General features: G+C 39.4%; 1 protein-coding gene across 4 annotated transcripts in view; it reads right to left on the minus strand.

Annotated features, from left to right (window-relative positions):
* SLC35A3 (solute carrier family 35 member A3) overlaps positions 1-9066 on the minus strand; it is a 48622-nt gene extending 39556 nt beyond the window's left edge. Inside the window, exon 1 of one of the 4 annotated variants that reach the window (XM_014780117.2) lies at positions 8938-9066. Coding sequence is in view for 2 of the 4 variants with exons in the window: in XM_087446766.1 (XP_087302892.1) it covers positions 8466-8660 (195 nt within the window). In the remaining 2 variants the exon portion in view is untranslated. Of the gene's footprint in view, positions 1-8406; positions 8427-8465; positions 8695-8937 lie in introns of those variants that run through there. The other 3 variants (XM_087446766.1, XM_004420786.3, XM_087446780.1) reach the window with 3 other exon arrangements.
* Positions 9067-25613: the final 16547 nt, after the last annotated feature.

Here is a 25613-nt window from a genome sequence, read left to right on the forward strand (position 1 = left end):
TACTGGACTATTCTCAAATTGACTCCTTTAAACATGATTTATTGCCCAGTTTCTGGTACACTACATGGGTCAAAACATGCTATCTGAAACATATCTATTCATATGCAGAAAGTCAAACATAATATAATCATTCTATAAGATAGTGTTGCTTTTCAAGCACCAACATTAACAAGTTTCCAGCATTTTCTAATGATTTTTCAATTGTTTAAGTATTAAAATGTACAAGGTAATCAAGAATAATGTTTAGCTGTTTATTTAATTCAGCCTGAGGATAAACCTGAAAGGTGATGGGCCTTAAAATGTTTTTCTTTGTAGCATTCGCAAATTGTAAAAATTTTAGAAAAACATATGTTTATCAGTGAAAATAATTTAACTGAAATTTAATAGAACATACAGAACAAGCTGGTATTTACGGATTTATGGTCTGACAAACTGTCAAGGATTTTAAAACTTTTTTTAATGCTGGCTGTTAATTGTGCTTGGTTAATTAATGGTGGATTACCATCCTCCCCTAAGGACAAAATTCTAATGTTGGAATTCAAATGCTGTGTAGTGTGTTTTTTTTAACCACCACCCTTTCTATACATGAAATTGCAACCACTCCCTGATAAACCTAGTCTTAAAAGTTTATATATACTATGGGCTTATAAACTACACAGAATATGAATACATTTCAGTTAGCTTCTTCAGTATTTACTGTTCAAGTCTCACGTCACTCTGCCTCCTAACTGATGAGGACAGCCTTCAGACTCTCACAACTGTAATCTATCCTCCATACAGCAGATAGCTTAATAAAATGTAGATCTGATCACATTCCTTCCCTGTTTGTGAAGTTTAATTGACCCTCTACCAAATAAAAGATACAGTATAAACTCCTTCACATGAAACAGCCCCTCATTAATCTGGCCCCAATCTAAATTTCCTGCCATAAACTATTACCTGTCTCATGCATTCTTTGTTCTTCATGCATTCTTTGAACAAAATATCCCTCTTAAAAAACTCTTTCCCCTTCTTTACTTGTGAACTTCTCCATATCTTCTGGGCCTCAAAATACAGGTTTTCGGGCCGGCCCCGTGGCTTAGCTGTTAAGTGCGTGCGCTCTGCTGCTGGCGGCCCGGGTTCGGATCCCGGGCGCGCACCGACGCACCGCTTTTCCGGCCATGCTGAGGCCGCGTCCCACATACAGCAACTAGAAGGATGTGCAGCTATGACATACAACAATCTACTGGAGCTTTGGGGGGAAAATAAATAAATAAAATCTTTAAAAAAAAAAAAAAAAAAAAATACAGGTTTTCTCTCAGTGAAGTTTTCCTAAGTCTTCTAAGCAGACTGAAGCCTTCCCTTTACGATATTCCCATGCCATTTTGCACATATCTTTTATACCACCACTCATAAACGTTATCAAACTAATTTGCTGACATATATGCATTTCTTTCTTTTATTCATCACTGTATTTGCTGCATCTCCTTACCAGTGCCTGCCACATACTCTATGTATGTATGCATATAGGTATTTACTCTATGCTGGATTTATAAAAGACCAAATAAACTCCACAATATGTAAATTCTCACAAGGGAAGAATGAGCTCCTCGTGAATTAAGTCTCTCCGTATAATACATAAAAGACAGATGCACGCTGAAACTGGTTCTCAATAAATGTTTTCTAATAATTGTAACTTCACAAGCGAAGTTAAATTAATGAAAGAAGATTTACTGAGCACCTACAGCGTGACAGACATTGTGCTAGGTGCTTTACAGGCATTATCTCATTTAAATCTCATGTAATCTGTAAAAGGAGGTATCATTCGTTTTACAGATTTAAAAACTGAGGTTCTGAGATATTAAATATATAACTTGCCTTGTATAACATGTCAGAGCTCAGATACAAAGCAAGATTTCCCTCTGTCAAAGCTTCCAATTCATGGCCCATGAATTTTTGCAGTAAGTCTTCTGCATGGTCTTTGCAGTAAAGCCTAAGTGTTCAAGCATGTCTAAGTTTTAGAGGGTCAGTCAGCACAGTACATGTGAGTATGCCTCTGGACTCAGATTGCCTAACTTCACATTCTGTCTCCACCACTTCATAACTAGGGCAAATTACTTAACCTCTCTATCCCTCCTTTCCTTCATCTATAAAATGGGGATAGACAGTAGTATGTACCTCATAGGATGGTTATGAGGATTAAAGGATATAAATCAGATACAGTCATTATAATACTACAATGCCTTATTTGAGTATTCATCGAACACCTTTATAAAACTTACGCATGTTAGAAAATGCTACTAAAAATGTTGTTTAAAATTGGCTTTATAGCACATATGAATTTAGAAGAAACTTCTTATCCAGCTTTTACAGAAAAAACTAGGCAGAGTAGGTGTAAAGCCATATGTGGACACTTTCTTACTGGAATGAGCTTTCTTAGCATTTTATCTGATGTGACCTAAAAGTTTCAGCTTCATCTTGACTCTAATTTCTACTATATTACCTGACCTAGCATACCTTTTCAATCAAAATGTTCATCTCTAGACAGCAACTGGTTCTTTGGTTTCATTTGATATGGTATCTCCAATATGGATGATAAACCAGAAAGAGTTCTGGGCAGGCAATCTGGATAGAGAAGCTGAGTAAAAACTCTCATGTTTATATACCAAACACTCTCAAATTTACATAGTAAAAGATATCCAAAAAACAATCATTAAAAATATATAACCACATATATATATAATGGAATACTACTCAGCCATAAAAAAAGACAAAATTGTCACATTTGTAACAACATGGATGGACCTGGAGGGTATTACTGTTAAGTGAAATAAGCCAGAGAGAGAAACACAAACATCGCATGATTTCACTCATATGTGGAAGATAAACTAACACACGGACAGAGAGAACTGGTTGGTGGTCACCAGGGGCAAGGGGATTGGTGGTGAGCACAAGCGGTGAAGGGAGGCCTTTATATGGTGACTGACAAACAATAATGTACAAGTAAAATTTCACAATGTTATAAACTATTAAGACATCAATAAAAAATATATATATATATACAACCACATCACTACACTCCATTAAATTTGACAATGAAGTTGAATGTACTTAGGATACACTTGCTTTTTAGAACATTGAAATCTAATGTTAAGCTACCAATTCATACATATTGATGTAAACTTTAATAATAAGTTCATACACATGAATGACATTATTAACTGCCAGTTTGATGATGTTCAAGCTATTTCAGTTACCCAGACACGTCTACAATTTACTCTTAAATTTTTTGCAATTTCACAAACAGAAAAATTCCAGAGCAGATTAATAGTAAATAGAAACTTCCCTCTCTAAAACTTGCAGGAAAAGGGAAGAAGCTCAAAAGTTATACTTCACAGTTACTGAATGACAGGATTAGGCTTTAACTGAGAGATTATTTCAGTTGATTCTAATATTTATCCAGTCATTCATTCAACAGACTGATCCTACTGAGTGAAAGAAACACTGAAGATACAAATTATATGCATTTCAAGTATAACTGAGGCAGCCCAAAGAGTATATGCAGGACCTGGGGCCAATTATTTGACCTGTTTGACCTTCAGTATTCTCATCTATAAAATGGGGGTGACCGGAAGCAGAATACACTACCCTCCAAATATGCCAGTTTGGCATATTGATTATTTTGAGCTGTAGGTACTTGAAAAACAGCAAATGCAAGGAGAGGCTTTCTCTGAACTTCTCTTATCTGCCTAAATCCTCTAAAAGGAACTCAATTGTCATAAATCCCCTCCCCAGAGGAGTTTCACCAACCAAGAAGAACTGACTCTTATCACTGGAGAGGAGACTAGAAGTCGGCACCCCATCCAAACTTTGTCACAAACTATCGTACTTCCCTTTCTACTCTTCTGAGGGCCCATTCATCTTTCCTAAAAACGATTTACTCTGCCCTAAGAGGCCTACATCTCCCCCTCCCCTTTCCCTAGTAAGATGGTATAGAATTCCCTGAATTCTAAAGCCACCTCTTTGAGCTACTCATTTTCCCTGAGTGTGTCCCATGTATACATGAAGTATACATGTTAATAAACTTCTGTTTGTTTTTCTCTTGTTAATCTGTCTTTTGTTATAGGGGTCTCAGTTAAGAACTCAAAAGGATAGAGGGAAAATTATCTTCCTCCCCTACAGCTTCCAGTGATGGGAGAAAGGACGGGATTGCTGAGATACCCTACTCACTCCAGAGACTGCAGATGGTATCCTGGGAGAACTGGCAGAAGCCAGCGATGGGTAAAAATTCTTAGCAAAGTCAGCTCTCCCTGATCTCTGTCTGTAATGCCCAGTCGAGAGAGGAAAGTTGTTGCCCCTTACTTTCCAAATTCAGATTCGCGGGAGAAAAACATTTGTAAAAATTAGTTCTCTGAATTGTGACTCTTGTGAATTGGTTATTGATCCTTGCCTTCCCAGGGACACCTATTACTTTCCTGTTTGTCTCATTTTGTGTCCTGAGAACTTGGCTTGACTTTCTGCCTACGCAGGGCATGAAGGTTATTGGTTCTTGTGTGTGCAAGTGGCTCAACTGTCAAACTGGGGGCTGCAAGAACATGGCTGGACAGAAATGTGGGTTGCACCCCTTTTGCAGCTAGCATCCAACTGACTGTTGCTAGCTGGGGGTGGGTGGGTGGCATGTTATCTAAGTTTTTCTTTTTTTTGGCTATCTTGGGGAGTGATTCTGGATCTCAGGAGGGCTGCTTCTCTTGGACCCTCTTGGAGGATGTCTCTTGCATCATGATTAAGTCATAAAAGGCTTATTGGTTTTGGTTTTGAGTCACTTGATAGGTATACCTTTGGTTAAAAAAAAAAAAGGAAAAAATAATTTTTAAAAAGGAGTTCAACACTGTCGGGAATATTTACTGTTTGTCCTGGCTGAAACCTGATAATAAGATATTTGAAAGAATTTTTTAAAAAGGAGCTCTATGGTCAAAAGGTAGTCTAATGAGAAGCTGATATTCAGAGCCTGATGGGAGCTATTTTTTTTAAGGCTTCTCTGTTCTATTTCATCTTGTTCCTCCCATGGAAACTTCTCAGTGGACTGAAATCCTCTCCTCAGACCCCTGCTGACTATATGCTCCACCAACTCTATCCACCTCTTTCTCGTTGGCACGGTTTTGCTGAGGATAATTTAGAACTTCACTGGCTCCTTTTGGAAACTTAAGATCTCCCCAAACTGGCTCCTCTAAGACCTCTTCCTTCCCATTGCTTCTGCTCCTCTTTCCTCCTTTTGCCACCTTTGATCTTCCCTTCAGTTCCCTTGAATCCTTTGATATGTCTGCCTTCAAACTTCTACCTCCTCCATCCTTCTGTCCACCCCTGCTAGACCTTTCCCTTGCCACTTCAGCCCTCAGATCCCTACAGTCACTTGAACTTTAAGGCCCCTAGCCTCCATCAGGGGCTCTCAAGGGACCCAGGGACCCCCAGAAGCAACTACCTGAGGCTGAAAAGTGAAAGGAAGCTATTTGGAAACCAGGCAAATGAAAAAATCTTAAAAGTCTTTTCCACAAATATTAGTACAAAGCTTTAGCCATCTCAGCAGGTAATCTTATCTAATTCCATTTGCATAAAACACAATTTGGATCCAACTGTTCTTTTATAAATTAGTGAGTTTTGTATTATTGTACCTGACACATGGCTAAAATTTTTAAAAGAAAGCTATAAGATCTCTATTTGTGTTTGTATGTTTATGTATATTATAGACAGGTGATATTTCTCCACTTCTGGATGGTATTGCCAAAATTAATTTGTAAAAGAGTTAAATTTAATTGACTTAAAGAAAACGAAGTGCTATATTAATTAAATATTCTCTCAGAGAAATAAAGAAACTAACCTAAATGTTTTTAAGTTCATGTGACTCAGGTACTCTTTGGTAAATAAGAATACTGTTGGTTTAGTAAAACAAACAAACAAAAAAACCAAACAAAACAAAAAATGGATATGTCTCCAGAGTTGTCAGCATTAAATATAATACAGACATACAACTTTTTCTACTTGGGTTTACTAGTCAAATAAGCTCATGTTATTTCTATGTTACAAAATTTGTCAGCAAGAAAAATAACTTAAGAAGACGGCTGGCTGTTTAATGTCTCATGAAATTTTCATGAGTAATCGAAACATATTTGTTAAAAAGAAGTGAATTTGTGCATAATATCAGATATGATCAGACAGCTTTAAGGAACTAAGGTTGACTTTATAGAGCCAATACATTCCCTTTAAAAAAAAAATGCCTCGTATCTTGCTTTCAGGGTTCCCAGCCTTACTATGTGAATAAGGAAGGTCACTTCCTGGCAGATTCAAGAACCTCAGGATTCCTCGGGGATCTCAAGAAGAGAGAAATTCACTCAGATCTATAGGTATTGCAGGAGAACTCTGATGGTGAGTCCTCGGCTTGGCTTCCTAGCCTTGAAAGGCTTTTAGAAGTCCAATCTGAGACTCCTTCTGAAATGCTCGAGCAAAGCAGACTTAAAAAGAGCCTATATGGTCAATCACTATTCTTGCTGCACTTATGCAAATAATCTGGCCAAGTTTAATGAGACTAGACTTATACTGCAAACAAATTAGTCTTACTGTGATTATCTTTGGTAGAAATGGAGATGACTGTAGAGAGAAAAATTATGTTTCAGTAGCACACTTTTGTGGATATCAGATTCTAGTGCTATTCAACGTCTTTGAGGTTTCATTATCTACCTGTAAACTGAGCTGGATCCTGAATTATTCTAGTTTCCTCCAACATCTAGCTATGACTCTCCAAACTAACATTTCCAACTTTCTCTCCCTCTTCTGACCTGGAATTGCTAAGAACAAAAACTGCCCTATTCCCAAAGCCCTGCAAGCTGAAGCCAGATGACTCGACATAAACTTTAGAGAAACCTCCAGTGCTCCTGGAGACAAGGATAACTCTCATGTTGCAGTGTAAGCTTATTTCAGATTTTTATTAATAATCTTGTATTTGAAAGTGCTTCTCTGTTCCATGTTTTAGTACTTCATTTGATCCTAGTAATAAATCTTTGAGGTAGTACAGATAAATTTCTCAAATAACCATAGTAAAATGCAAATTTAACAAGCATTATAAAATTTATAAAGCCCAGCACACAAGAGAAAAAAAATGTTTTGGAGTAATAGTAGACTTTAGAAAGCTTCTTAAGAAGGAGGTGGCAACTTCCAGTTATAAAATAAATAACTCTTGGGAATACTGTACAGCATGGTGACTATGGTTAATAACACTGTATTGCATATTGCTAAGCAGTAGATGGAAAAAGTGCTCATCAGGAGAAAAAAATTTGTAATTATATGTGATGATGAATGTTAGCTAGATTTATGGTGGTGATCATTTTGCAATATAAACAAATATCAAATCATTATGTTGCGTACCTGAAACTAATGTAATATGTCAATTTTATCTCAATAAAAAAATTAAAAATAGAAAGAGGTGGCATTTAAGAATAAGTAGAATTTCTGCAAAGACGTTAAGGAAGGCCTTCCTTGTAGGAAAAAAGGATGTAAGGAAAGACCAAGACAGGTAGGCATAGAGCACATTCAGAAATTACATTTCAAAGTAACTACTACGGTTTAGCTAAAAAATAGGATATGTGGGGTAAAGTCATTAAAAAAAAAAAAGAATGAAAGGTACATATTGATCTGACTGAGATCAGCTGGAGCAATGAACAGCTCCAAATTTGGAAGGACTTTGAATGCCACTCTAAATAATTTTAAATTTATTCTGAAGCCAATTGAGCGTCACTGAGTATTTCTGAGGGAAGAGTAACCAAAGAACGCATAAGACTTCTGGCTTTAAAAAGTGGTATGTAGGAGAGTGACCGGAAGGGGGACAGGCTGAGGGCAGCAAGTCCAGTTTGTAAACCACTGCTCTAGTGCAAATAAGAAGAGGAAAGCAGAATCAGGTTTAGCACAGAGGTAGTGGGAATGAAAAAGGGAAGAAGTAAATTGAGATGCTGAAGAAGTAGAATCAATACTTGGGAGGCAAGTTAGGACCAGGAATGTAAATTTAGAAGTCATTCCCTTAAAGGAAACAACCTGAGTTTTACCAGTGAAAATGAGTAAGAGCACCAAGTGAGAAACTGTCCCAGATTTCATCTTGAACTACCAAAGTGGAATGCTGATTGAAAAAACAAACTCTGGTTCCATTTTCAAAAGCTGCATGTAATAGAACATAATAAAAGATTCAGTCTTCTGTAAAGTAATGAAATGTAAGTGGTTTACTAAGCAAGGTCCATGACCACATTTAATATTACTCTTTAATTCATTTGAACCAGTGCTCCCGAGAGGTGTTTAATTGGTTTATATAAATGTTAATTAAAATCCTCCCTTCTCAACACTCAGAACCCTCCCCCGACACACACATAGACAGACACACACACACACCTGTTCCAATAGGAATCCCACCTGGCCTCAGACAGCCCTTGCATACGTCCTAGTCTTACCAAGGACACCCTTTCCATTTCTTGAAGTCCCTGCGGCTTCTGGAGCATAAGGTCCGCGTCCGCTGGGTCGGTGCCTACCACAGGGCTAAACACCGAGCCCATGGGCCACTCACTGAAGGAATGACCCCCAGGTTGGCCCACCGGCCACTTGGCTCCGCACGCCCCAGCCTCGGAGGCACACACAGCCGATTTCATTCGCTTGACACACCCCTTTCCTCGGGCCCTTTTCCTCCTCCACCCAGCACACTCCTCACGTCGTCCGTCGGAGGTACAACGTGTCACTTCGTCCGCTCCCACCCTACCGAGCCAGTCCTTCAGGTCTTCGACACCGCCCCTCCCTCAGACAGGCTTCCCATCAGCCCCCCGCACGCCTCCTCCTTCTGCCCCGGGAGCGGCCCCGGCCGCCCCAGCCAGGCGCCGCAGCCGCCGGCCTCCCTGCGCCCGCCGCTCCCCGGGAGCGCGCCACGCTCACCTCCCGCGCAGCTCCGCCGGCTGCGCGCACTGAGGGCGGCGGCTCAGCTCTGCGGCGGACCTCAGGCTGCCGAGCCCGGCGGGGCCCCGCAGACGCTTGACGCGCAGCGCCGCCCGCCTCTGCTGCCTTCGCTGCCGCCAAACCCGTGCGGCCCAGACGTTTCCGGGTTCCCGCGGTCCTGTCCCCCAAACGCTCCGGCTTCCGCCTCGGCCCGGGCAAACGCCGTTCCCGGCTCCGCTCTGGCGGCCCCAGCTTGGCGCTTGCCAGCTCCGTCTGGAAGGCGAGGTGCCTGGGCTGCTGCGCGGGCAGCCTCCAGTGCCAGCTTCACCGTCGCGTAACCCCTCGGGGCACTGACTTCTGCTAGACGTGTCCTAAGGGGACGAGGCAGGTGGGGTGACTCCTGTCGCGGGCTCTGTGGGACTGTCCGGTTGCGGAGGGTGCCAGTGTCCAACTGCGAAAAAAAAGGCAAAGTCCTTTGGGGCAAAGTACCCTGTGAGGGATTGGGGAGGCGGGTCTACAAAGCAAATAAACCTGCTTCTAGAAATGACTGTCACTGACACTGAAAACACACCAGATTCGCTCTGGCGCTGGCTGCCACCCAGTAATCCCGGAGAAAGCTTGTTCACTTGGAAATGACCCCTTCTCCCACCCTGGCTGAGGCCTTGAGGCTGAGCGGAGCCCAAAGCGGCACCACCCGTGGGCTTAGTGCCATTAACCAGGAGAGGAAAAAAAGAGCACATGGGGCCAGAGGATCTCGGAGTTGTAAGTGATTAACCCCTTTCTGGCTTCATGGATCCTTACACAACATAATCTTTTAAAGGCCTTCCAGTATCTTTGTTGGAAGCCTTCCGACCACTGCAGCCCATTCTGGTGCTGTACGGCTGAAATTAATATTCTAGGTCCAATTTGAGCATCAATAGCTGCGTAGCATTATCCCTTAAAGCTGCTTAACACATCTGTTTAACACAATCCCTTAACACAATGTCGCTATACATAAAACCTACATCTCTTTATATTGCAAATGATTAAAACTATGTCCAACAGAGAGAACAGTTTGGTGGTTACCAGAGAGAAGGGAGTTGGAGGGTGGGCACAAGGGGTGAAGGGGCACATTTATATGGTGACTGACAAATAATGTACATTGGAATCTCACAATGTTATAAACTATTATGAGATCAATTTTAAAAAATGCCTTAAAAAAAAAAAAAAACTATGTCCAAGAGAGATCTATGGAGAAAGAGAGAGCAGAAAAATAAAATTAAGTAACTGTGTAAGAGTAGAATAATTGGCTTTAAAATTTTCTGTAATAGGATCTTGAGAAAATCCCTGTATGGTGTAATGTATATTAAATCTTAATATTTGTCCAAATATTTTGGAACTAAAACATCTTGGTACATAATAATAATAGCCAGGCATCTATATCTTAGAATAAATATATTCATTCAAAAAATAGTAGGTACTCAGTAAATATGTGTGGTTGTAAAGGGAAAGATTTAAAATATTTTTTAAATACATCAGCAGGAAAAATATACCTTATGACATAAATAGATTTTTTAGAGAAAAGAAAGATCTTTTAGTCCGTTCAGAAAGTTTTAAAATGAGAAAAATGAGAAGTAGAAGCACTTATAGTTATGAAACAGTAACATGTACTTTGGCATCTTGGACAGGCATGAAATTGAAAATGACCAAAATTCGACAAACAAAAGCAACAATGAACATTGTGGGCCAAATATATGAGACCCACACACAATTGATGTAAAGATAAGAGCCCCAAAACTGATGACCAAAGGAAAGTAATACTTTCATTAGCCTTTCCTAGCTTTATAATTTATACTCTAGTAATACTGAACTACTTTGAGTTTCCCAGTATATGCCATTCATAGTACCTATTCCTATCCCTCATGCTGTTCACTAAGTATAGAATAGGTTTCCACTGCTCCCTCATATATTTTTTCTAGCTAGCCCCACTCATCTTTTAATTCTCTGCTTAGATGTTATCACAGACTTGAAGGCTTTTCTTGCCTCCTTCCTCACAGGGGTCTGAACTTCTTCTCTGTGGTCCCAAAGCATCTTGAGGCATCCTGTGCATATGCAGATAATTTCACTTCATTGTATTGTTATCTGTTTTATATCTATCCTTTCTGCCCAACACTTTCGTTGAGGTCAGTGCTATCCTGTTTATTTCTGGATCTCTAGCACCCAGCACAGTGCTTAGCACATAGTAGGAACTCAGTACATATTTGCTGAACTGAACTGTACTGGTTGGTAATGATGCTAAAGACAAGCTGGGCAGTGCAAAAGCTCACCAGGGAAGAATGTCAGCAAAGCCTGAACTGCAAGTCTAGGCACCCGGCACATACACAGAAGTCAAGTCAGTACCCAAGGCCCAAAGTGCTTTTAACAATAACAATCCAATAACGATTATACCTTTGAGTAGTTTGCCTATATAATCTCATTTAACCCTCACAACAGCTCTAAAAAGTAGGCAGTATTACCTGTACTTACAGAAGGATAAATTGAAGCTTACAGACGTTAAGTAACCTACTGAAGTTCCTATATCTACTGAAAGCTAAACTAGAATTCAAACCCTAATTTGTCTGCCTTTAAAGTCCATGCTTTAAAACACTACATTTAGCTGTCATAGGAAGAAAAAATGGGACAGAAAAGGAATGAGCACAGTAGGGGGAAAAGGTGGCAGACAGCAAAAGTAGCAATAGAGATAAGAAGTATTGGTGAAGAGTAGTGCTGGCCGTGAAGAAAGAGAGAAAAACAGCAATCTGGGGAAAGTGGGGCAGATGACCAGCTTTGGCCTCTCTATCAAACAGACCTGGAAGGCAAAATTTTGGCACACTTAAGACAGAAAAATGAGAACAACATATTGGTCTAAGGGCAGCCAGGGCCAAACAGGACTGTGTATCTCAGTGGTACTTGATTAGGGTTGTCAGATAAAACACAGGCCACCTGGTTAAACTCGAATTTCAAATAAACAATGAATAATTGTTTAGTACATGCAACATTTGGGATACCCTTATATTTAAAAAAATATTCATTGTTTATCAGAAATTCAGATTTAACTGGATATCCTATATTTGTATTTGCTAAATCTGGCAGCCCTATTGCAAGCATGAGCGCATTATAATATTGCACAGTAACTGTGTTTCCCAGTGGTGCCCCAGAGCAATTAAGACCAAATCAAATTATATTTGGTGCAGATGACCCTGCAAGCATTATGCACACAAAGTGACATTCAGTATTTTCAGGCAGAGCCAATGCTGGTAGTTTAGGAATTTTAATAGCTTATGACTCAGTAGGAAAAAAAAAAAAAAAAAGACAACAAATAAGAAAGAAAGAGAACAGGGTCTATGGTTTATGGAAATTAGTAAAAGAAACCTCAACTAAATTGGAGTTTGGAAGGCTTGGAGGGTGAGCTCTCATGTCCTATCATACGTGTCAATTACTCCAAACAGGAAGAACCATTGGCTTGCATCTCCTGCCACAAGTGCAACTACTTTACTACTGAAGGAAGGATTCTCTCCCCTCCTGGCAACAGCCCAGCCAATGAGAAGTGTTACAGATCAGCCATTGAGAAGCCATCACCACTCTGAACTGTTACTTTCCTCCAGTGGATTTGCTTTTAGAACAGCCCCTCCCAACTCCTCTTTTGCTCTATAAAAGCAAGCCCCTTATTTTGTCTCTCTGAATTTCCCTATGGTTCATCATAGCATGCACATCCTGAATTGCAATTCTTTGCTGATTTTGAATAAACCTGTTTTTGCTGGAGAAATAACTGGCTGCCTATTTGTTTAAGGTCAACATGTGGGTGGCCCACATGGCCACCAGAGAATCCAGAGAAGACCGCCAACAACTCCGGGGCTGAGAAGCAAACAGGTGTGGTACCCACAAAAGAGCCCATTGAGCTCGCTGCTTTTCTCGCCAACCCTGGAGTTTGAGGGTAGATCTTTCTCCTGGTCCAAGCTTCCACTGTCTTTGCATGTGTGGCTCTCCAGGCTTTATTTGAGAAATGTGTTAAGGCTTCATCCTTTTCTGGTTAAGGCTTTGTTTGTCTGTAAGTACTCAGGTAGCACTTTGGCCTGAATCTTTGAATCAGGCTGTTTCTTTGAAACTGTGCTAGCCTTTGGTCTGATTCCTTTTTGAACCAGACTGTTCCCATACTGGGAACTGGTTAGCCTTTGGTCTGACTTTTGGACTGTTCACTGGAACTGTGCCAGTCCAGCCTTTGGCCTGACTCCCTTGGGAGCAGACTGTCCCTTTAGAACTGCATTGATCAACCTTCAGTCCAATTCCCCTAGGGACGGGACTGTTCTTTGGAACTACATTGTTCCCTGGAGTTTCTTTGATTCAACTTTTGGTCCATCTTAATGAAATTGGACTGTTCTATTGGGACGGGCTGGTATTAAGCCTGCAGGCTGTTTGAACTGTTCAAGCTGCTTGAGTGACAAGCTGTTAAAGCTGTTTGAAAATTATTCCTTTGTTCTAGAGAAAAACTAAGAAATGGGATCTCAGTTATCTAAATATTTTGAGGGCACCCCGCCCCCCTACAGGGACCCCAGCTGATTTTATGTTTGGGCACCTTACATGGACATTTTTTAACTAAGTGGGCCAAACTGACCCAAAGTAGTCCAGAATTAGAATGGCCATCATGGGGAACTTTCAGTCTCCCCAAACTCATTTCTCTTAAAATGAAATTGGAAGACCACGGCTCTAAAATTAAGCAAAATGAGTGATATATTTATTGTAATTGGTACCTGGAGGCTTCTAACATGCACAAAACTCTAAAATCGCCTCATTACAAAATACCGTGTCTAAATTAACCAAAACAACTAAAAAATTGAGGGAGAACAAAATGAAGCCTTATGAAGCCTCGTGTTCTCCTCCTGCTTCTTTGTCTCAGACGCTACCTTGTTTGTCTTCTCAGACTCCTTTGTCTCAGGCTCTGCCCCTGCACAGCCATATGTCTCAGACTCCACCCTGGCAGCCATCTTGTGCTTTTGCTCCATCCCCAACACCACCTTCCTCTTTTCCCCTCTGTGAAAGCTTGTCCCTTTAAAATTGGACCTTCTGAGTGTTCAAATGCTAAGCTTCTAGTTATTATTTCTAAGTTAACTGAAGCAAATAAACAACTAGAAGGAAAAATTTAAATAGCAATTTCCTAGACTTTTGATAATAGGTATATATTATCTAAAACTCCAAAACTCCTCAGAGAAAACTTGCTTTCTGTTTCTGTCCATCTGTTTATTGAAGCTTCTTGGTAAGTCACCCATCCTGTTTAAAAAGGGGGAAAACACATGATTCCTGGTGTTTTGGAACGGCTGTTGGAAAACAGTGCTCCTCATAGTTAAGACATTTTAGAGAATCCAAAGGCAAGATAGGTTCCACCTGGCTTATGTGCCAGGCTCTTATGCCTTTCTGGAAAAATGGGTGAACTTTTGGATAATTTGGAATTGTAATAGTCATCTGGGGAACCTCTGTTTTAAATAAGTCCACCTTAAGGGACACCCTTAAAAGAGAGGATTTCAGACCTCTCAGGAGACAATGGAATGCATTCTTTGATTGGTATGCAGAAGCTTCTGAAAGATAAAATGACTCCAAAAACAGCTCTAAAAGGATCCTTATAGCATGCAAATTAAAAAACAAAACAAAGAAAGAAAAAAACAAACTTTGGCAAAAACCTTTGGCCACCTGAGAAAATAACCCCAACTTAGTCTATTTGTCAGAAACACAATTTGAATCCAAAACTGAGTCTTCTTGGTATTAAAGGAGTTCAGTTTTGCTTATAACTATGTAACCTTTTGTATTTTCCTTTGAAATTTTTTATTGTTACTTTGGTCAAATAGAGATAATATTTCATCCTCAAAGAATTTTGTAGAAAAGACTGACAAGTACTCTGGAATACAGGTTTTTGATAACTTTAAGATCATAACACTGATCTGGGTAAGAATTTCTAAACTCTAATGGAAAACTAATTGCTTTAACGTTTTGTTTTTGAGATGTAAAGAACTCCTTTTTCTCCTCTCTTTTAAGCTATAACTTACAGCAATTTGGTAAAGTGTATCTTTGCAACAAAGGCTGAAGCATTTATCTTCTTCTCCCTACCTGATCCCTTCAGAATTCAGAAACTCTTATTCTTTTCATGGCAATATTTGTATTGGCATAAATTCAATAAGAATCTGTTCTCCTTATAACAGGACACAATTGGAAATATTGGCTTATATTACCCAGGTGTTGACTAGAATGTCATATTTGAGAGAGATGTATGTAGACTCAGATATGACCAGACAGCTTTAAGGAACTACTTGGAAAAATCAGCCTAGTACCTTGCTCACAAGGTTTCAGCAAAGCCATCTTAGGGGGAAAAAAAAAAAAAAAAGAACATGTATGGTCAATCACTATTCTTGCTGCATTTATATAAATCATTAAGCCAAACTTAATACAAACAAATTTAATTTTACTGTGATCACCTTTAATAAAATTGGGGGTAATTGTGGAAAGAGAAATTATGCTTGCACCTTTCTAGACATTAAATTCTAGTTCTATTAATTGTCTTTAAGGTTTTGTTATATACCTATGAGGTGGACTAGATTCTAAATTCTTCTAGTTTCCTTAAATATCTGGCTATGACTCTCCAAACTAATGTTTCCAATTTTTACTGCCCTTGAAATATCCTTGGAAGTGACTATCCCAGGTCCTCCTCGCTACCTAGATGACAGTCAAACTCAGGGACTTGAGCCTTGGGTACATATCTCACAGATAAGGAAGGCTCCACCTGACATAGGGTCCTGAACAAATGCTGGAGACTTCCAAATCAAATTGACTAGGAAGAGAAGCAGCCAAAATCTGAGGCAGACAGCTTTCCCAAGATGACTGGACCAGGCCTGTATACCTTCTTCTCACTACTGCTTTTTACTTTATTTTTTCCCTCTTCTTTCTTGAAAGGACAATGCTCTTGTTGCAATCCCCAATCCCTTGCAAAAGGGAGAACCTCTCTGATTGCTGGATTTGCCATCAGAAACCTCTGTCTGTCTGAGACAATAATGATCTCTTAGTTCACCTATAAGCCATTTCACTGGGATTCTGAATGTCATTGCTTGTTTAAATTGTTCCACAGTCTCACTTTATAGAGTCAGGGTGCTAAGCCTATACCTTGTTTCATTTTAAGCCCAGCATTGGGAAGGGAAGACAAAATCTTTTTAACATTTATATGAAAAATTTTATGGGGCCACCAAAGTAACCTGGGCCATCTGTAAATTTCCTGATATACCCATATATTTAGGCAGCTTCTCGGTATGTAACAACATAATGTCTGAGCCTTGGTTAACACCTCTGTGCCAATGAATGAGTCCATAGATGTCCTCGCTTATGTGGGAGACTTATGTAAACCCTATAGTTACACCTTCATATGTGGAAGTTTTGGTAAGGGCCTTTATGCTTGGGCAACTCACTGGCTTGACGGCTGGAGACTACAAGGACAGTGTGCCTTTGCTGTATTCACTGTCCTATTCTCTCTGTATAATCAGAGACCTCTCATTGGTCCATCCCATTAAACCTCTATAATTTCTTTAAACGAGAACTTCCAGGAGACATGCATGATTCTGGGTTTGCTTCCTTGGGAAGAGCTTTCTTCCTGTGGATTGGAGTGATTGCCAATAAACAAGTGATCAGGAATCTCTCCCTGACACGAGGAGTTGGCCCACTCCAAAGCCAAAGCAATTTCAGTTTAGCAACTGTCACTTAACTCATTGGCCAAGGTAGTTTTGGCTAATTGTATAGCCCTTGATTATCTACTTGCTGAGCAAGGAGATGTCTGTGCAGGGGAAAACACCTCCTGTTGCACATGGATAAATGCCTCTGGGAAGTAGAAACCCACTTACCCAAGATTAGAGAGCAAGCACATTGGCTACAACAAATTTCACCTAATAATCCACTGTCTTTTGGTTTGTTCAGCTGGTTACCTTCAGGTCTGGGCTCCTGGTTTAGAACCACCTTGCAAACTGGTCTTATAGTATTGCTCTTAATCTTAATCTGTATACTTGTTGTCAAGTTCTGTACCTATTGCCTATTGAACCTGTATCAAAATGATGTACCCAACAAGGTGAGGCTATCTCAGCACTTCAAGATGATTTCCAATGCCTATGACCTGAGAGAAATATAGACTTTAGATGGGAAGTGTCTGAGAGTTCTCCCTCCTAACCTTTCTTGCTACTTAAACGAGGTCTAAATGTTTTCCAACCACTGTGTACTTTCCCTCCAAGGTGGGACATAACAACCAGAAAAGGTCCTTCCTAGCACCAAGGGACAAGACCACTACGTGCGGAGAACCTGAGTGTAGTTAATAAAAGAAGCCGCAAATAAATTGAAGTCAGGAAGGCCTATAGGGGAGCTCTTGTGTTCTATCATGCTAGTCAATTAACTCCAAACAGAAAGGGATGTTGGCTTGCATCTCCCACAGGAAGTGTAACTACTTTACTACTGAAGGAAGATTTTTCTTCTCTCCTGGCAATGGTCCATCCAGTGAGAAGCACCACAGCTCAGCCAATGAGACGCCATCATCACCCTGAACTGTTACTTTCCTCCAATGGACTTTCATTTGGAACAGCCCCTCCCTACTCTACTTTTGCTATATAAAAGCAAGCTGTTTCCTTTGTCTCTCTGGATTTGCCTGTGGTTCATCATAGCATGCACATCCCGAATTACAATTCTTTAAGATCATGAATAAACCCATTTTTGCTGGAGAAAGAACTTGCTGTCTATTTAAGGTCAACAGGTGGTATATATTTTTAAAGGATTTCTGTCCAAAACAGTTAAAATACAAAAAATTTCAGTGCTTAGAGAGTTAAATCTCAGGTTTCCAGGTGTCACTTATACTTTGTTCCTATACTATTAAATTTCTTAAAACTATTGCATTGAAATTATAGTTCATGAACAGGAAAAACCAGTTCTTCTTTTAAGCTGCCAAACTAGTTGAATACGGCAGGTTCTTGTTAGTTCTTCAGGGCAAAGAACCTATATGTAAAGAAAGCTGGAGAGAATAGCCAAAGATTATCTACTTGTCCATCATCTACCTCTAAGAGGAGCTGAATGACTTCCATATCATGAATAGCTCAATAGTCATGTGATCCTTTTGCTTTGAGATGGATTTGTAGAGTTTAACACTCTATAGAACAGCTATCTGACAAGTTTGAAATGGACTCACTTTTTCATTTTCTCCTTTAGCCAAGAGGGGCTTCTGCTTGGCTTCTCCTATGATAATAGACTTACTCTTGAAGTCAGGGGGCTAGGGGGTGGTTTCATGGAAGCCAGGACATTTGCACTATCTATACATTAAAAGAATGGGGAATTACCCTGGATAATTGCTGCCCCGTGGAGCTTGTTGATTATGGAAAAAGCTTCAATTATCACCTAATGCTCTCAAGTCTTTGGCTGAGGGATGAGCTTAGTGGTCTGGGCATCAGGAATTGGTTTTACCTCAGAGTCAGGGTCAATTGTAAATGGAAGTTTTGGAGATTTGCCTTTACCTGGCATAGTTACCAGACAAAATCACCACAGATTCCTTTGTGGAAATCTAGGAGAAAGATGCATAGTGTGTACTCGTGCTGTTAAAGCTGGTCAGGGGCCTCTTAAGTCTTGCAATAGGTGAGGGGTTGCAACTCTAGTGAAGTTGGGCGTCTATTCATCAGTCCTAGAGTACGTTTGATTATACAGTTCATTTGCTATTTGCCAAATATTTCTGGCTCTCTACCTTCAGGGCACATGGTAAGTTGCACTTCCTGGCTCTCTTGTGGTTGAGTGGGACCACATGACTAGTTCTGGCCAACCAGTTTTAAGCAGATTATCTGTGTCATTCAGGGCTATAGCATTGAATTGCCAATTTGTGACCCTCTGGAACTCTTTTTCTCTGCTTTTGAGTCTGGCAATGTTCATGATCATGACTGCTCCATCAGCCTGTACCCTAGAGTGAGGAGATATAAAGTGAAGGCCCCAGCAACCTACAATAGATATACAGTGTGAACAAGAAATAAATCTTTGTTATTAAGATTTTGACAAAATCTAGTAAATATTGATTGATACAGAAATTGATGCCCAGAGATGGGGTGTGTTTTAAAAATCTGACTTTTGTGGCATTGGCTTTGGAGTCAAGTAAGCTGATTTTATAAGCTGGAAGAATGACAGACAATCTATGCTATGCATTGGAATATTTGATAAAACTATCACCTACAATAACTTGGAAGGTAAATAATGAACCTAGTAAGCTTGTAGCTTCAGGAGAAGAGACTAGAAAACAAATGTTAATAGTGTATATTGGTTAGTGTTGACTTCATTTGACAGGATACTTCACGAAAGAGAAGTACTCAAAAAATAATTGACTAATTTATAAGGAGGAATGGAAAGGAATAAAGAGAACAGAGAAATTCAGAACTTGGAGGGTTGGGAGTGGCAAACGCTTTTCATCTCAAATTTGTAAACTATAAAATTGAATAGGCTTTTCATCCCCTATTGGTAAACTGTAAAATTGAGTAGGCTTTTAAAACAAACAAACAAAAAGGCTATTAGAACTAGGTTTTTAGGCAAGAATCAAATCAAGCATATCTTTGTCATACCCATCTTTAAAGTCTCTAACTAAATTGAGATGTCACCCAGTAAATCCTTTCATTTGGATGGAATGGCTCAAGAAGAAGGGAACAAAGGTGTTTCTCTCCCACCAAGCTTGATGGGTACAAAGTACCTGGAATTAAGTAGATAAATGAATTGGAGATGTGTCAAGAAAAGAACTGTGGGTATGGTTATTGGCAAATGAAGTTCACTGGAATCAAATAGATAAGAAGCCAGTTATGTTTATGAGATAATGTACTGCCAAAGAAATCAAGAGCCCAGACAAGACTTAAAATGCCTCTTTGACTTCCAGCCTTCTATTGACAGGAAATGAGTTCAGAACACTGCTCAGCTTCCAAAGAGTGCACATTCTCCAATGTGCACTTCAGATATAGTCAAGGAAGATGATGGAAAAGGAAGGACCCTTCTCTAGAAGGTCAAGTCAAGGGACATGGAGAAGAATGAGTTGTGAAGCCCCACTTAGATAGCTGAATTAACATCTAATTCAAGAAACATTCCCCACCCAAGGTGGCAGAACTTCATAATATCTCGCCGTGGACCAGTGTCAGCTCTATATTTCCATTGGTCCCCCTCCTCCTGACCTTTTTTCCCCAGTAACTCCCCATCCACCTCACTCTAATCTACTTTCTGTTCTCTGTGAATTTGCCTGCTTTAGATACTTTAAAAAGTGTTATCGTATATTATTTGTCTTTTTGTATTTGACTTATTTCACTTAGCATAATGTTTTCAAGATTCATCCATGTTGTAGCATTTATCAGAATTTCATTATTTTTTGTTTTATTTAGCCGTTCATCCATCAGAAGACATTTGGGTTGTTTCTACCTTTAGGCTATTGTGAATAATGCTGCTGGGAACATTCAGGTTCAAGCACCTGTTTGAGTCCCTGTTTTCAATTCTTTTAGGTGCCATACCTAGAAGCAGAATTGCTGGGTCATATGATAATATTATGTTTGACTTTCTGAGAAACTGCCAAGCTGTTTACCAAAATGTCTGCACAATTTTACCTTTCCATTGACAATGTATGAGGATTCCAATTACTCAACATCCTCACCAACACTTTTTATTTTTCGTTATTTATTATAGCCATCCTACTAGGTGTGAAGAGGTATCTCATTGTGGTTTTGATTTGCGTTTTCCTAATGACTGATGATTTTGAACATCTTTTCATGTGTTTATTGGCTATTTGTATATCTTCTTTGGAGAAATGTCTATTCAAGTCCTTTGACCATTCTTGAATTGTGTTGTTTGTTTTTTTTTGTTGTTGAGTTGTAGGGATTTTTATGTATTCTGAATTTTAAATCCTTATCACCAAATCCAAGATCATGAAGATTACTCTTGCTTTTTAAGCTAGACTGATTTTTATGGTGTCATTCCGTTCGGAGAGAGGTTTAGCTAACTGCTTGATGTCAATGGCTGAGCATCATTAGTGCTCAGAATCAAAGAGATTCAGCTACTAATCAATTACCTAAACTGGCCTGAAGGCCAGTAGGGAAGTGGTCAAATACTTGTGGGATAAGCTAACATTCAAACAGAAACTAAGAATATGAATAGATTTAAAATTATTTATTTTTCTCTTCATTTTTTCTAATGTCAGCAAATGAAGAGAAATAGTCAATGCAAGTTGGTTTTATTTAAAATTTGTGGTACATTTCAAGTGAAGCCAGACTAAAATGCAGATAAACCTATTACCTAGTATACCTGATTTTAACCAACTAGAAGTATTTAATAAAACAAACTCTACAACAAATACACAGAACGTAGGAAATAGAAAAACCAATAGTGATTAAGAAAAGGATGAGAAAATGTAGATAGCAAACATCCAAATTAAAGTAGTAATGTTTTATACTACTCAAAGACACCTATGTGCTCTTCACAGCATTTTAAGGCGATAATTTCCTACCAGTCACAGTTGTCAGATAATGTGGTTAAACACATTCACATAACAAAACAACTCTTTATATATGTAGGGTTAAAGTCAGCTATTTTTAACTGAAGAACAGGACAATGACTTTTGTTCTCTGCTGCTATATACCACAAGTTCAATTCTACGGTCTAATGCAGAGACTTGAAGCATTGCCATAGTTTGTAAAACAGCTAAGCAGTTTATAACAAGACATAAAAATCTAAGTGCCTGTTAGCATAAGAGATATTACCTCCAAGCTAGGTAAATTCTGATTCAAATATGTTTAAAGCAATACAGCCTGCATAACATAAAACTTGTAGAAGTATATCCCAGTAGGTCACGCCAACATAGCAAAGTTTCTTGAACTATTACCAAAAGTACAGGTTTCAGCTCTGGTTAAATGGCATAAGCATACTCTACTCTATTTCTCCCAATGACTTCAACAAAAATTCTGGACAGAATACATCAAACAACTAACTGAGGACTCCGAAAAGTAAAGAAGAATGCACAAATTGGCAAGGAAATCAAAACTCAAAGAAAAACTAAGAAAACTGTGAGTCCCATATTTTTTCCCCTCTATTATCTCCTGGTTTAGTCTCAGGGCAACCCAGATTCTGGAACATCGCAATGGCACAGCCAAGAGGAAATCTCTCTCTCAGATAAGAAGAATGGGAAGAGTGCCCCCTGAAGAGTGGAGAGAAGGGGGAAATATCCTGGCTTGTTTTCCTCTTTTGGCTGTGCAGGGCTCCAGTTTCAAAGCTGCCCTCTCTGTGGGCAGTGGCTGTAGCAGCAGTTGAGGTTTGCTGATTTTCCTTGACGGTAGATCCAGTAGTGGGAGGTGTCTGACAGCACAGGAAGAATGAAAGCCAGGCATTCTGGCCAGAGGACCAAGAGAAGAAACCCTGGGAGCCAGAGAATGTTGTGGAGATTTTAGAAAGGAGGGAACTCAAGAAGGAAATACCATAGATCTGTGTTTGAAGGTCTAGGATCACCCCAAGGTGCTCATGTGTGAAACTAACCTGATATAGAAGACCAAAGACTTTGAACATCAGTCTATGGTGTAGACCACCACCGAGGGCTCTTTAGCCCCTAGGGAAACACACATAGAACAGATCCAAATAGTACTGCAAAGGTTTGAAAACTGAAATTACATTGGAACCATGGCCCACAGAAGGCAGGCCAAGACTTCTGGCCTGAACCTAACTGGGTCAACCAGCTGCTAAAACAAAACACAGGAAAACCCAATATTCTCTAGAGGATTTTAACAGGACTTCCAGTCTCATAGCACAGCAATTAAAGCACCCAGGATACAATGTAAAATTACTCATCGTTTAAAAAAAAAAAACAGAAAAATTGCAGCAACTCACAAGGAAGAAAACAAACCCCGCTCTGAGATGACTCAGATGTTAGAATTACCAGACCAAGACTTAATAGCTCAATAGTGGAATGGAGAGGAGGAAATAGTTTGTGAACTTGAAGATCAATGGAAATTATCCAATCAGAACCACAGAGAGAAAACATTGGGAAAAGATTGGGCAGAGCCTCAGGGAACTGTAGGACAATATCAGATAGTCTACATTGGCAGGAGGAAAGGAGAATGAAACTAGCTCTGAAAAAAGTATTTAAAGAACAAAGAGAACACACACTACCCAATTTTAAGAATCATTATAAAACTATAGTAATCAAGACAATAAGATATCGGCGAAAGCATACACACATGATCAATGAAACAGAATAGAGTCCAGAAATAGACACAAATAAATACAGTCAACTGATTTTTGACAAAGGTGCAAAGTCAATTTAATGGAGAAAGGATGTTCTTTTCAACAAATAGTGGGGAAAAAATTCAACATCCAAATGCAAAAAAAAAAATAAACCTCTAACTCAATCTCAAAAACAAAATAAAACAAAAGAAACCAAACTATAAGACATTCAGAAGAAAACATAGGAGGAAATCTTTGTGACCTTGAAATAGGCAAATTGTTTTTAGTTATGATACCAAAAGTAAAACCCGTAAAAAAAAATATATAAATAGGACTTCAAAACTTCAAAATGTTTTCTCTGCAAAAGACACTGTTGAGAGAATGAAAATACAAGCTATAAACTGCTAAACAATATTTAACAATCTTCTACCTAAAAAAGGACTTGTATAAAGAATATATAAAGAACTCTCAAAACTCAATAATAAGAAAACAAAAAACCTAATTTTAAAAATGGGCATAGGATTTGAACAGACACTTTCTCAAGGAAAATATATAGATGATAAATAAGCACGGGAAAAGGTGCCCAACAGCATTAGTCAGTAGGGAAATGCAAATTAAAAACACAATGAGATACCAGTACATACCCATTGGAATGGCTAAACAAACAAACAAAATTGACAATAACAAGTGCTGACAAGGATGCAAAGCAATAAGCTATCATACATTGTTGGTGGGAACACAGTATCATATGGCTACTCTGGAAAAGAATTTTGCAGTTTCTTATGAAGTTAAACATACACTTATATGACCCAGCAATCCTGCTCCTAGGTATTTATTTACTCAAGAGAATTGAAAACTTATGTTCACACAAAATCCTGCACATAAATGTTTACAGCATCATTTCTTTTTTTTTTTTTTTTTTGGTGAGGAAGATCAGCCCTGAGCTAACATCCATGCCAATCCTCTTCTTTTTGCTGAGGAAGACCGGCCCTAAGCTAACATCTACTGCCAATCCTCTACCTTTTTTTCCCTTTTTCTCCCCAAAGCCCCAGTAGATAGTTGTACGTCATAGTTGCACATCCTTCTAGTTGCTGCATGTGGGATGCCGCCTCAGCATGGCCGGAGAAGTGGTGTGTTGGTGCGCACCCGGGATCCGAACCCAGGCCGCCAGTAGTGGAGCGTGCGCACTTAACCGCTAAGCCACAGGGCCGGACCCAACGGCATTGTTTCTCATAGTTGCACAAATCTGGAAACTATCTGAACGTTTTTAATGGATACATCTATACAATGGAATACTGTGCGATTCTATTAGATGACATCCAGGAAAAGGCAAAATTATAGCGACCAAGTGGTAGGGATTACTAATTGTCAGAGGTTAGAGGCGGGGAGAACTTTTGACTACAAAGCAGCAGCACAAGGAAATTTTGGGGAGTGATGGAGCTGTTCTGTATCCTGATTATAGTGGTGGTTACACAAATCTATGCATGTGTCAAAACTAAAAGAACTGGACACTTTTTTTTATTGATGTTTTAATAGTTTTTAACATTGTGAAATTTTGGGTTGTACATTTTTGTTTGTCCATCACCATATATATGACTCCCTTCACCCCTTGTGCCCACTCCCCACCCGCATTGCCCCTGGTAACCACAATACAGTTTTCTCTGTCCATGTGTTGGTTTATATTCCACATATGAGTGAGATCATACAGTGTTTGTCTTTCTCCTTCTGGCTTACTTCACTTAACATAATACCCTCCAGGCCCATCCATGTTGTTGCAAATGGGACGATTTTGTCTTTTTTTATGGCTGAGTAGTATTCCATTGTATATATATACCACATTTTCTTGATCCAATTGTCAGTCGAGGGACACTTAGGTTGCTTCCACTTCTTGGCTATGGTGAATAATGCTACAATGAACATAGGGGTGCATAAGCCTCTTTGGATTGTTGATTTCAGGTTCGTTGGATAGATTCCCAGTAGTGGGATAGCTGGATCATAGGGCATCTCTATTTTTAATTCTTTGAGGAATCTCCATACCGTTTTCCATAGAGACTGCACCAGTTGGCATTCCCACCAGCTGTGTATGAGGGTTCCTGTTTCTCCACATCCTCTCCAACATTTGTTGTTTTTTGTCTTGGTGATTATAGCCATTCTAATGGGCGTGAGGTGATATCTTAGTGTTGTTTTGATTTGCATTGCCCTGATGATTAGTGATGTTGAACATCTTTTCATGTGCCTATTGGCCATCTGTATATCTTCTTTGGAGAAGTGTCTGTTCATTTCCTCTGCCCATTTTTTGATCAGGTTGTTTGTTTTTTTGTTGTTCAGTTGTGTGAGTTCTTTATATATTATGGAGATCAACCCCTTGTCAGATGTATGTTTTGCAAATATTCTCTCCCAGCTGGTGTGTTGTCTGAAGAACCGGACACTTTTAACGAAAA

The sequence above is a fragment of the Ceratotherium simum genome, chromosome 2, assembly GCF_057802395.1.
Source record: "Ceratotherium simum simum isolate JZ-2026a chromosome 2, ASM5780239v1, whole genome shotgun sequence".
NCBI classification, from domain to species: domain Eukaryota; kingdom Metazoa; phylum Chordata; class Mammalia; order Perissodactyla; family Rhinocerotidae; genus Ceratotherium; species Ceratotherium simum.